Consider the following 12980-nt stretch of genomic DNA (forward strand, 5'->3'; position numbering starts at 1 on the left):
GTGGCTCATTCATTACTCATTGTGAACATGTTTCACCACTACAAAATTATCTTTGCATGCCTATGCCTTTGTGCAATTCTAATTCCTTTTTAAATTTGTACACTAACCTAGTTTTTCAATTTACATAAGTTGGATCATTTTCAAAGCCCTGCGTATCAAAATAAAACGAGCTTAAATGCCTTAAGTAGATATTTTGAACTCATAATGATTTACTTATTTTCTAGTATCCGAGCAGTAAAATGTTTAATGATGATAAGAACAGCAATAATGATAATGATAAAAGAATGCTTAGATTCATTCACTCCATGCAAAAACTGATATTGCAGTCAAATAAATATAATTGAATTAAAGTGTCTTGTTGTGAATAATATAAAATATATTTGTCAAAGTAATACTATAAAAAGTGTTATTTTGAAGGAGTATGACAATTTTAAGAGTGTATTTGCTTTGTTTATATTTTAAAGCTGACTTTAAAACCATATGTGGAAATATTCCTGGATTCACCTTTGACATTCACACTGGAAAAGCTGTTGGTGAGTTTTTCTAGATTATGTTTCTTTTAATACATATATGTAGCATTTTGTAAAAATTTGTTCAGTGTTTTTTAAGTTTAAAGTATCATAAAAGATAATACTCTGGATTTGGATCTGATATAGTTAGACAAGAAAGAGTAGCATGTTTACAGATAACCAAGTATTAATAGTGGGATTAGTCCATCAGCCTGGAGTGGGTTGCTAGCCTGGTGATTGAGTTATGATATCATAGTTATGTGACTACCTCAAGATTTCATACATATAAGCTAAAGCTTTAGTTTTTCTCATTATGAATATTGTATTATCAATACATGATTCTAAGTAATCCACTTTATTTTATTAACCGTTATTGTCTGTTTTCATGGTGTATGTTTAAGTTTTGTATGTATTTTCACAGTATTCTTCTCCCTATCTACTTATGAATTTGCAGAATTATTAATTACATACATTTCTTTCTTCTGAATGTGCTTTCTCTTGCACAGGCTACTTTTCTTCCTCAAAGATTAAATGAACAATATAATTGTTAATGTCCATTATCAATGCACAGATAACAAAGGACATAAAATTAGGAAAATACAGTTGACTTTATCAAATGAGTAATAGCAATTAGGTAAGCCTGACAGGTAACTTAAGAGGAAGCTTGATTCCCTAGAAAGTTCATTTGCTCTATTGACACTAGTATCACTTGGTATATATTTGATCAGCTACTTCCATTCTTTCATTACTGTTCAAAGGAAATAATATTTTGTAGTCTATATGCTTTCATAAACCACAAAATCACTCATACCAGTATAGGATTGATTTTTGAGACTGAGTGTGTTTGCCATTATTCAGTGTTTTATGATAAATACATTAAGCAAAACCATATATTTGATCAAATCTGTTCAATTGCAGACATTGATGAATGTAAAGAGATTCCAGGCATTTGTGCAAATGGTGTGTGCATTAACCAAATTGGCAGTTTCCGCTGTGAATGCCCTACGGGATTCAGCTACAATGACCTGCTGCTGGTCTGCGAAGGTAATCTGAGCAATAAGTGACCTTATACAGGAAAGTTCGGCAGACATAACTGGTTTTTAGAAGTTTTCTGACTTACTGTTTCTACTACAGCATTTAGGAGTTGATCACCAAATTGATTAAGTGAATGTAACACTGATGCCATAATGAATTTGAAAATGGAATTGTTGCTCTTTCAGATATCGATGAGTGCAGCAACGGTGATAACCTGTGCCAGCGAAATGCAGACTGCATCAACAGTCCAGGCAGCTACCGGTGCGAGTGCGCTGCAGGTTTCAAACTTTCACCCAACGGAGCCTGTGTAGGTAAGAAGAGAATGACTCATCCTTTGATACTGAACACCGTTGTAGGCCTCTGTGGTAGCTCAGATGATAAAGAATCCGCCTGCAATGCAGGAGACCTGGGTTCAGTCTCTAGATAGGGAGGATCCCTTGGAGGAGGGAATGGCAACCCACTCCAGTATTCTTGCCTGGAGAATTCCATGGACAGAAAAGCCTGGCTGGCTACAGTCCATGAAATTGCAAAGAGTTGGACGCAGCTGAGTGACCAACACTTTCACTACTTTGAGCACATTCTGTATACTTAGTTCCTGCACTAAAACCTGCCTATGCTCTCCTATCAAAAAAAGCTATTTTCAAATATAATTTTGAGATTTTCCAAGTAAATCTATTCATTCATTTTGAATCTATTTTACCATATCTTTTAGATTCTTTTGTTAGGGAAAGAAGTCTCTCAATGGATTTTTCCTAGAATTGAAACTAAAATAAAATAATGTCCTTGAGATATACCAATCAACGTGTAAAAAGATTGCGTGATTTAAAAATTTTTTAAAAAGAGGCTTGTATACTTTAAAGCCTTGCCTTATTTTTATTCCACTCTTGTTATGGTTCGTTTTCAGCCTATCTGTAATAATTACTAGCAGGCTATAGAAACAATGCCTGTGGGGGAAAAAATGAAGGAATCTTAATAAAGATCAGATACGTGTAACATGTGTTTTATTTTTTTGTGTTAGATCGCAACGAGTGTTTAGAAATTCCTAATGTGTGCAGTCATGGCCTGTGTGTGGATTTGCAAGGAAGTTACCAGTGCATCTGCCACAATGGTTTTAAGGCTTCTCAGGACCAGACGATGTGCATGGGTAAGCAGGGAAACAGTATTTCCAGGGCGTGTCATGGAGCTGAGACTCCAGAAGCGATTACCATTCGGTCACCCGCCACAAGTAACTACCCTGTCTCTGTCAGAAACAGTCTTAACAAAAAATGAGCTATGTGAAACTATTTATGGTTTTAGTCAATGCAAAATTTGTAAGCAGGACGCGCCACAATGTGTTCTTGGGTTTAGCGGTCACAGCTTTCTTCCCAGATGGCTTTCACATGCTTATTAACCTGAGCTTTCAGACAGCGTTACCTGGAAATCGCCATGGTACTGGCTCTCCATTTACCCTTCTTTGTTCCCACTCACGGTGCCTCCCAGGTGGTGCTAGTGGTAAAGAACCCGCCTCTCGAGGCAGGAGATATAAGAGACGCAGGTTTGATCCCTGGGTCAGGAAGATCCCCTGGAGGGAGGGTATGGCAGCCAACTCCAGGGTTCTTGCCTGGAGAATCCCCATGGACAGAGGAGCCTGGCAGGCCACAGTTCATAGGGTCACAAAGAGTTGGGCATGACTCAAGCAACTTAGCACACAGGCACAGTTCCACTCAGAAAAGCCTTTTGGAATGCTAGAATGCAAGGCAGTAGTAAGGGTGACAGTGTTTGAAATGAACGCATACACAGATATGTACATATGCTGCTTTCGCCCAAATCACTGAACCTATGAGATATATCTGCTTGCTTGGGTGTTTCAACTCTTAAAAACAGTTTTTAGAAGCAAAGATGGTGAAACTTTGAAAAGCTCCAGTACAGTAGCTAATGTGATGGTTAGTTAAGCAATAATTGTGTTCAGTAAGTACTTGCTGAGCTGATGTAAGATTTCGAAAGCAGAGGGGCTTTTGGAACTCAGCTTAACTTCGGAACTCACCTTGGAACTCAGCTTAACTCCTTAAACTGATGTCAGCCACTGGCTCACATCCACTGAAGCACTCTGCACTTGCGGGAGGAAAATTAAATTTAAAAGTTGACTATTTATAATTAGCACTTCTCGATGGAGAACGAGCTGAAGTTGTACATCTACTCTTTTGGTGTTCGAGATACACTATCTTTTTGAATGGTACAGACTTTAGTACAGCAGAATGGCAGAATTAGTTTCCTTTATGGCACGGGGTCGCGAAGAGTCAGACACGACTGAGCGACTTCACTTTCACTTTTCACTTTCATGCATTGGAGGAGGAAATGGCAGCCCACTCCAGTGCTCTTGCCTGGAGAATCCCAGGGACGGGGAGCCTGGTGGGCTGCCGTCTATGGGGTCGCACAGAGTCGGACACAACTGATGCGACTTAGCGGCAGCAGCAGCATGGCATATCTGTACACGAGCACCCCCTGGAGAATGTCTCCATTCTTCCAGTGCCTCCTAAGAGATCCCCCCTGCAGACATCTTCCGTGGTCGCAGGAAAAGTTCTCTAGGGAACGCTTGTGCAAAGGACACATGGAGGATGTGGCCCTATTTGCATGAACTGTCTGAGATGTCTTGCTTATATGTTTCGCCTGGCTGCTCTCTCTGAGAAAGAGGATATGATTTGCTAAATATATATATATATGTGATATTTATGATTCAGAAATTCATATGGAGAAAATCTGTCCTCAGTTTTAACAATTCACCCATGATGAAAATCAGCTAGACTCCTTGGTAATATCTCTCTTAAACAAAGCTTCTTTCCAAAGGAACAGTAATAGCCCCCTTTTTTTTTCACAATGGAAGAGTTTTAGCAGCCTGGAATTCATAGTCTAGGGAGTCTCCCCCTTTCTATGTCTGTGACCTTTCTAAATATTAATTCCATGGTTTTGAAGGCTAATCACATTGAACTCTAATAGACTTCTTCAATTTAGAGTCTACTGATTCATAAAATTTAGGAAGTTAAAGTTTACCTTTGTTGTGCTGATCAAATTAAGATGTGAAAATTTCTGAGGAAGCATTTATAATGCGTAATAGAACAAATTATTTCAGTGTTTCAAAAGATTTATTTGCTCATAATTGACAAGCAAACTTATTCATTAAAAATCTCACTAAGGAAATGTAGGCTAATCTCGCTTGCTTGTTAGTCCGGTTCTTTTCTGAATCTTATATGTTGCTGTAAGTTATTAAGTGCCAATTTTTCTTAATAATTTTCTACCTTTGAGTTTTCTCTACCTCATACTTACTTTCCTTAAATAAATGGGGGTTCTTAGTATTAAATGAGAAAAATCTAAGTAAGCCAGTAGTTTAAAAAAAAAAAATCTAAAAGTTTAATAAGCTACATTTTTCTGGTTAAAAACTGAACTCCTTTGAGCCAATGTTTCTTCGTAGATGTTGATGAGTGTGAGCGGCATCCATGTGGAAATGGAACTTGTAAAAACACCGTCGGATCCTATAACTGTCTCTGCTACCCAGGCTTTGCACTCACTCATAATAATGATTGCATGGGTAAGTACTCAGTGCTTTACTGCTTCCCTTTCATGTCTACAGAATATCCTAAACACAGAATAAAGGCAAAGAATGAATACATTTTTATTATTCAAATTGCGAGCATGTGCCACAAGATATGTAATATCGTTGACTAACTTCTGGTTAACTGAAGTCACAGTATTGCCTCCAGTAATCCCAAATCACTGCAGATGGTGACTGTGGCCATGAAATTTTTTTTTTTTTTTTAGTTTTTTATTTTTTAAATTTTAAAATCTTTAATTCTTACATGCGCTCCCAAACATGAACCCCCCTCCCACCTCCCTCCCCAGAACATCTCTCTGGGACATCCCCATGCACCAGCCCCAAGCATGCTGCATCCTGTGTCAGACATAGACTGGCAGGAGATTCAATTCTTACATGATAGTATACATGTTAGAATGTCATTCTCCCAAATCATCCCACCCTCTCCCTCTCCGAGTCCAAAAGTCTGTTACACACATCTGTGTCTCTTTCCCTGTCTTGCATACAGGGTCGTCATTGCCATCTTCCTAAATTCCATATATATGTGTTAGTATACTGTATTGGTGTTTTTCTTTCTGGCTTACTTCACTCTGTATAATCGGCTCCAGTTTCATCCATCTCATCAGAACTGATTGAAATGAATTCTTTTTAACGGCTGAGTAATACTCCATTGTGTATATGTACCACAGCTTTCTTATCCATTCATCTGCTGATGGACATCTAGGTTGTTTCCATGTCCTGGCTATTATAAACAGTGCTGCGATGAACATTGGGGTACATGTGTCTCTTTCAATTCTGGTTTCCTCGGTGTGTATGCCCAGAAGTGGGATTGCTGGGTCATAATGTAGTTCTGTTTGCAATTTTTTAAGGAATCTCCACACTGTTCTCCATAGTGGCTGTACTAGTTTGTATTCCCACCAACAGTGTAGGAGGGTTCCCTTTTCTCCACACCCTCTCCAGCATTTATTGCTTGCAGATTTTTGGATCGCAGCCATTCTGACTGGTGTGAAGTGGTACCTCATTGTGGTTTTGATTTGCATTTCTCTAATAATGAGTGATGTTGAGCATCTTTTCATGTGTTTGTTAGCCATCCGTATGTCTTCTTTGGAGAAATGTCTATTTAGTTCTTTGGCCCATTTTTTGATTGGGTCGTTTATTTTTCTGGAATTGAGCTGCATAAGTTGCTTGTATATTTTTGAGATTAGTTGTTTGTCAGTTGCTTCATTTGCTATTATTTTCTCCCATTCAGAAGGCTGTCTTTTCACCTTGCTTATATTTTCCTTTGTTGTGCAGAAGCTTTTAATTTTAATTAGATCCCATTTGTTCATTTTTGCTTTTATTTCCAGAATTCTGGGAGGTGGATCATAGAGGATCCTGCTGTGATTTATGTCTGAGAGTGTTTTGCCTATGTTGTCCTCTAGGAGTTTTATAGTTTCTGATCTTACATTTAGATCTTTAATCCATTTTGAGTTTATTTTTGTGTGCGGTGTTAGGAAGTGATCTAGTTTCATTCTTTTACAAGTGGTTGACCAGTTTTCCCAGCACCACTTGTTAAAGAGATTGTCTTTACTCCATTGTATATTCTTGCCTCCTTTGTCAAAGATAAGGTGTCCATATGTGTGTGGATTTATCTCTGGGCTTTCTATTTTGTTCCATTGATCTATATGTCTGTCTTTGTGCCAGTACCATACTGTCTTGATGACTGTGGCTTTGTAGTAGAGCCTGAAGTCAGGCAAGTTGATTCCTCCAGTTCCATTCTTCTTTCTCAAGATTGCTTTTGTAGCCATGAAATTAAAAGACGCTTACTCCTTGGAAGGAAAGTTATGACCAACCTAGATAGCATATTAAAAAGCAGAGATATTACTTTGCCAACAAAGGTCCTTCTAGTCAAGACTATGGTTTTTCCAGTGGTCATGTATGGATGTGAGTGTTGGACTGTGAAGAAAGCTAAGCATCGAAGAATTGATGCTTTTGAACTGTGGTGTTGGAGAAGACTCTTGAGAGTCCCTTGGACTGCAAAGAGGTCCAACCAGTCCATCCTAAAGGAGATCAGTCCTGGGTATTCATTGGAAGGACTGATGCTAAAGCTGAAACTCCAGTACTTTGGCCACCTGATGCAAAGAGTTGACTCATTGGAAAAGAGCCTGATGCTGGGAGGGATTGGGGGCAGGAGGAGAAGGGGACGACAGAGGATGAGATGGCTGGATGGCATCACTGACTTGATGGACGTGAGTCTGAGTGAACTCCAGGAGTTGGTGATGGACAGGGAGGCCTGGTGTGCTGCGATTCATGGGGTCGCAAAGAGTCGGGACACGACTGAGTGACTAAAGTGAACTGAACTGAACTGAACTGAATCACGAGACAGTCTGCTGGGTTTAGTACTTACATCAGTCAAATCGATTCAAGGGTAAAGGCTATGCAGATCATAGTAAACTGTTGGGACTGATTTATGGTTTGGGGTTATTTTTACCACTTAGGTGGTATCAAAGGCAGACCTCTTACGGTTTCAGGTTTATTATAAGTATTTCATATAATCCATTCTTGATTTATATTCAAACACAGACAGTCTCCAACTTAGTAACATATTATGTCTTAAAACTCTTTTCAATCAGCTCTTGAAGCCAGGGTTGCCTTTTCCCAGAGGAAGAAAGCGTGGTGACTAGGTTTCTGAACCAGCCTCAGAAGCCTATTTAATCTCTGTGAAGGACTGTAAATTCTCAGTGGAAAATAAAACTGTCTTCTCTACATGAAACAGAATTTTAGTCTTTGCCTCTAACAGACAGTGATTGAAATAAAAATTGAAAGTGACTGGAGGAGGAGGAAGAAGATCCTGTAGTTGGTGGAGAAGTTAGTAAAAGATACAACAAAAAGCATTAATGATATTTCATTTACCATGTGCCAGACTCTATAGTGCTTTCCTGGTAGGTCAGATGGTAAAGAATCCATCTGTAATGCAGAAGACCTTGGTTAGATCCCTGGGTTGGAAAGAGTCCCTGGAGGAGGGCATGGCGACCCACTCCAGTATTCTTGCCTGGAGAATCCCATGGACGGAGGAGCCTGGTGGGCTACAGTCCATGGGGACACAAAGAGTCAGAACACGACTGAGCGACTAAGCCCAGCACACAGACTCTATAGTGGTGCTTTCCAACAGAATATCGCTTAATTCACAGAATCCCATGAGTTAATGTGAAAGTAACTCAGGCTTCCTGCTGTTATGGAACCATCACCAGTCAAACCCACCTCCTCTTTTATTCCAATATATATTCCTTAATTTTCCTTGTTTTTCAAAATTCTTCAACTGTGAAAAATTCAGACCTGATTGAATATTTTATTCAACTACCACCCTGTTGTCTATAGTTTCTCAGACCCTTTATACAGCTGAGGAGAAGGAAAGATACAGATATGGCTCTGATTGAAGTATAATCTGTAAACAAACAAAAAATTATTCATCCCTAAGCTTAACTGAAAACCGAACAGTTAAGAACATTTTTTTTCAGATTCTGTTTTTTGTAAGCAAAACATGGCAGCAATTCTAGAGTGTTTTTCATAAAATTGATTTTTCTATATTTTATATGCTTTGTTATTTGTCCTTTGAATACAGTCAGTTTATCTCCAGATACAGTTCTCTACAAACTGGACAATCCAGTTAAATCCATGTGTCCTCTTATATCCAAGAAAAGAGCTATTTTTGGTTGGAAAGAATGGAAAGCTTAAACCAACAGGAGAGGTCTATGTGACATTATTAGTCACCTGATACTTATGATATAAGACATTTTTCTCTGTTGATGAGGGACTGTAATGTAGCGTTTTTGTAAATGTCTACCAATAAATATGTTTTTTAAGTTGTGACTTGTGATACAAAATATATGTAAGAGAGCTCTCTGAAAAGCTAACTCTTTATTTACTTACAGACATAGATGAGTGCAGTTCCTTTTTTGGTCAGGTGTGTAGAAACGGACGGTGTTTTAATGAAGTTGGCTCCTTCAAGTGTTTATGTAATGAAGGTTATGAACTTACCCCAGATGGCAAGAACTGTATAGGTAAGTATTGAAACAACAAACAATAAAATAAAGTCTTTGTGTTGTTTTGTTCTGTAAAATAATGATGTGACTCCCCCCACCCTCAGCACCACCAACTTTGGGACTCATTTGCATTTCATTTGGTCATCTGAGTACATGGACCAAGATAAGTTTCATGGGAAGTTTTGGTAAAAGGTATAAACCAAAGATTTGGAATTGTATGCAGTGTTTTGATTGGGACAGAGCTAGAGGCTATCTGTGTCTCAGTTAAAGCAGACAAAGGAAAATTAGCCTCTTGCCAAATGAGTAATCCTCAGTGTGTCAAAAATCCCCGAGGGCATATTTCCCCATAGTGACCTGGCAGATCAGAGGGCTTGAGTTGAATTCATGTTACTGTCATTTGGCAGCAATGATGTCATCTGTAAGTCATTTTTTTTTTTTCCTGTTTCTCTTTAAAGATACTAATGAGTGTGTTGCCCTGCCCGGCTCTTGTTCTCCTGGCACCTGTCAGAATTTGGAGGGGTCTTTCAGATGTATCTGTCCCCCAGGGTATGAAGTAAAAAGCGAGAACTGCATCGGTAAGGCTGGTGTTTGAGTCCGTGAACCGTTTAGGATAATGAGAGCCGGTACAGACTCTGCGGATATATGTTAAATCTAAACCACTGTAAGCATGCTCACCCAGGGAGTTAAACGCCTACCTGCCTACATCTGTTTTATTGAACCATCAGAAATGATTGGAAGGTGGAATGGTGGGAATAAAGAATTTGAAGATGTGGGATTTTTTCATTAACAGAAATCTTATACTAGTCAAAGAATTTTCAGTGCACTCTAATCTTTTTTCCAAATGTCAATAGAGACCTTCTACCGAATTTAAAGAGTGTCTACGAAAATTGTAATCTTTGGCAACCAATTTTAAAACAGCTATTAAAGGTGTCTAGAGTCCTAGAAATGTGAAGCAGAAAATCTTGACAATGCTGCTGAGACTTTTTTTTTTCCTTGGGAAAGCCGCATGTCAAAACAGAAAATATTAATCCATTTGTCATAACAGATGTTTCTCTGTGGAAACCCTCCCAGCGTACAAGAAATCTTGTAACCACATCAAAAGTGAGTCCCAGAATTGCCTGGGGGGCATGATGAAGACTGACCTTTTTACAGTTACTTTATTTCACTTTTGTACAAATAATTTTTAACAGTCTTGTTGAAATTCAGAAGCACCAGCATCTTAGTGTGATTCTTCTAACGTGAAATGATTGCTGAGAGATTTTTACCTTTGAATTACTCAGTTTCTTAAATTCTGTATAGCTCTTTTGTTCACATTTAAGGGACCTATATAGACAGAACCTAAGGAAACAGTTTACATAGTAAATTAATTATTTTTCAGATCATATAATTACAAATAATGGGTATCCTTAGTCATTCTAATTTGGTGTTTATATCTTTTCCCCATTTTTGTCTGATTTGTATAGTTCATTGTAAGATTTTCTAGTGTTTTTAATATTTAAAAATAATAACACTGGAAGCATCTTAACAAAAACTTTCTTGAAGAGTTTAAGATCTTTTCTTTCATCTTCCTTGTTGATACTTACTCTTCATCATCTCTGTGATCCATCTCTTTATGGAATAGGCATAATAGCAGTGTGTGAGCCATTAGGAGAGAAATAAAAATACGTCTGTCTCTTTGTATCAGAAAGACTTGGCTACCTTTTATCTTAGTGAAAAAAACAATCTATGATTCAATTAGATGTTTTTTAACCTTGGGAGTATCTTATTTTCTTTATCCACTGATAAACACCCACCACTACTTCACATGTCTTAAAAGTGTGTTTTCAATTAACTTACTTCACTGTAAGACTATGTCTTTCAGCCTAGACTCTCTTCTACCAGTTTTTCTAGATGAAATGCTTCCTACCATGAACTCTGTGCGCGCGCGTGCACACACACACACGCACACACACGCACACACACGCACACACACATCCATCCTGACATTCCATGGACATTACTGTGGACACGCAGCATGTTTTAGAAGCTGGAAATACAAAAATGCGGCTTCTGCCAGTAAGTAAGGTAACCTACTGCCTAACAGATTTTGTAAATCACTTACTGCCTAAGAGATTTTGTAAATCACTCCGTGTTGTAAAGCTGCCCTTACAATCCAGTGCGACAGACACTGCACTGGGGTCTGTTCAGGATGTAGGTCACAGTAGGAGGCTGTGAATAATGATGGTGGTGGTGAAAGGAGAGTGGGTCAGGAAGCCTCGCATAAGGATTGGCGACATGTGAGGTGTCCCTGAGTTTGATACGTTGACTGATCAAAAAGGGAAGTGGAACAGAGAGGCAGCTTGAAAACAGAGGCAGAACGAGTGTGGTAAGGGGCATCGGTGGCCAGCTCACAAGATGGCTCTTGGTCCTGCAGGCGGCACAGAGCAGTGCAGGTTCTTTTAGCAAGGAAGTGATATGACTCACTCGCTAAAATTCCGCCAGTGTAAGCTGAGAACGCAGTATGTGCCAGGCCCTGAGCTAGACCCATGCTGAGAGTGCAGCAGTGATCTAGAGAGACACATGATGTCCTCGTGGAACTTAGGTTCTAATGTGCCTTGAATAATGTAGTGTTTATTCATTTAGTTATAATCACCCATTAAATAAGCACGTCCAGTGAAAAGGGGCCAGATATCACTGGTAAGGAATCCTTGTCTGTTTCAAGGAATCATTCTGGGGTAAGGTGGAAATGATAAAATTCTCATCGCAAGTCTAAGCTCCCTGGTTCTGTAGGCACAGATTCTCAAATAGGTACGTGTTTTAGAAAGCAAACCCTGGTGGTGGTGTGGAGAGGGGAGAAGGCAGTGCAGCAGTCTAGTTGGGAGAGGTGATGATCAAGGTGGCAATTGATGCTGAGTTTGAATGTAAGTGAGGAGGCCACATATTGCTTGGTTATAAAAGTTGAACAATTAAGGAGAGGAAAGAATGTGACTCCAGCTCCCCAGTGTGGATTGCTGAGGGCAAGGGGCATCAGAGAAGAGGACCAGTGCTGAAGATGCAATGCCCCTGAGACATGGACGTGGTCCCCTCAGGCCTGCAGGCAGACATACAGACACCTCCTAGGAGTCAAGTCCAGAGAACTGGAGACCGACTTAGCAGTCTGCGTCATATCGATCATTGAAACTGGATATAACCTTTGACTTTTGAAGCAATTACAGTTTATTTTAAAGATAATTAATCATATAGACAATTTAATATATTGTTTCACATTGAATATCCAATGGCTAGTGAACTGTACGAGGTGGACAAGTTGTTTTCAGATATTAAGCAGTGTATTGATTTGATTAAATCCGTAAATTATCTTGCTGATCTACAGATATAAACGAGTGTGATGAAGACCCCAACATCTGTCTTTTTGGTTCCTGCACCAATACTCCTGGGGGCTTCCAGTGTATCTGTCCCCCCGGATTTGTATTGTCTGATAATGGACGGAGGTGCTTCGGTAAGTTTTGAAATGATTTCTCTGTCATCATCAGCCCTCAAACTTCAGAGCTAGGCAGGAAGCCATGATGCAGTGCTTGTCGCTAACAATATATGTCTCTGATAGATTCTTATCTGTAAGTTTAAAGCATAAGGTCCCGAGTGTACACGCACTGGACAGTTTTTAATTCGCTCTGTTTCTACATTTTTTTTTAAAATTCCATACTAAAAGAAAAATGGTTGTCTTATTTCATCATTTTCATTTTGTTAGAGGCATAGATTTTTCTATACATTGGTGAGGAGTTGCTTCTGATACGGCGTAACTTACTGCAAGCTACGTAGGTTTATTTTGTTAGGCTGTAAAGTAACAGTGAGTAAAGAAGACATAGATAT

The 12980-nt window shown here is 39.1% G+C and overlaps 1 protein-coding gene across 1 annotated transcript in view; it reads left to right on the forward strand.

The window, feature by feature from the left end:
* Positions 1 to 12980, forward strand: part of FBN2 (fibrillin 2) — a 230978-nt gene that overhangs the window by 192685 nt on the left and 25313 nt on the right. The window contains exons 42-49 of the mRNA XM_069591633.1: positions 465 to 533; positions 1428 to 1553; positions 1730 to 1855; positions 2563 to 2688; positions 4990 to 5106; positions 9021 to 9149; positions 9587 to 9706; positions 12484 to 12609. Of these exons, the coding sequence (XP_069447734.1) occupies positions 465 to 533; positions 1428 to 1553; positions 1730 to 1855; positions 2563 to 2688; positions 4990 to 5106; positions 9021 to 9149; positions 9587 to 9706; positions 12484 to 12609 (939 nt within the window). The remainder of the gene's footprint in view (positions 1 to 464; positions 534 to 1427; positions 1554 to 1729; positions 1856 to 2562; positions 2689 to 4989; positions 5107 to 9020; positions 9150 to 9586; positions 9707 to 12483; positions 12610 to 12980) is intronic.

The sequence above is a fragment of the Ovis canadensis genome, chromosome 5 (assembly GCF_042477335.2).
Source record: "Ovis canadensis isolate MfBH-ARS-UI-01 breed Bighorn chromosome 5, ARS-UI_OviCan_v2, whole genome shotgun sequence".
NCBI lineage: Eukaryota > Metazoa > Chordata > Mammalia > Artiodactyla > Bovidae > Ovis > Ovis canadensis.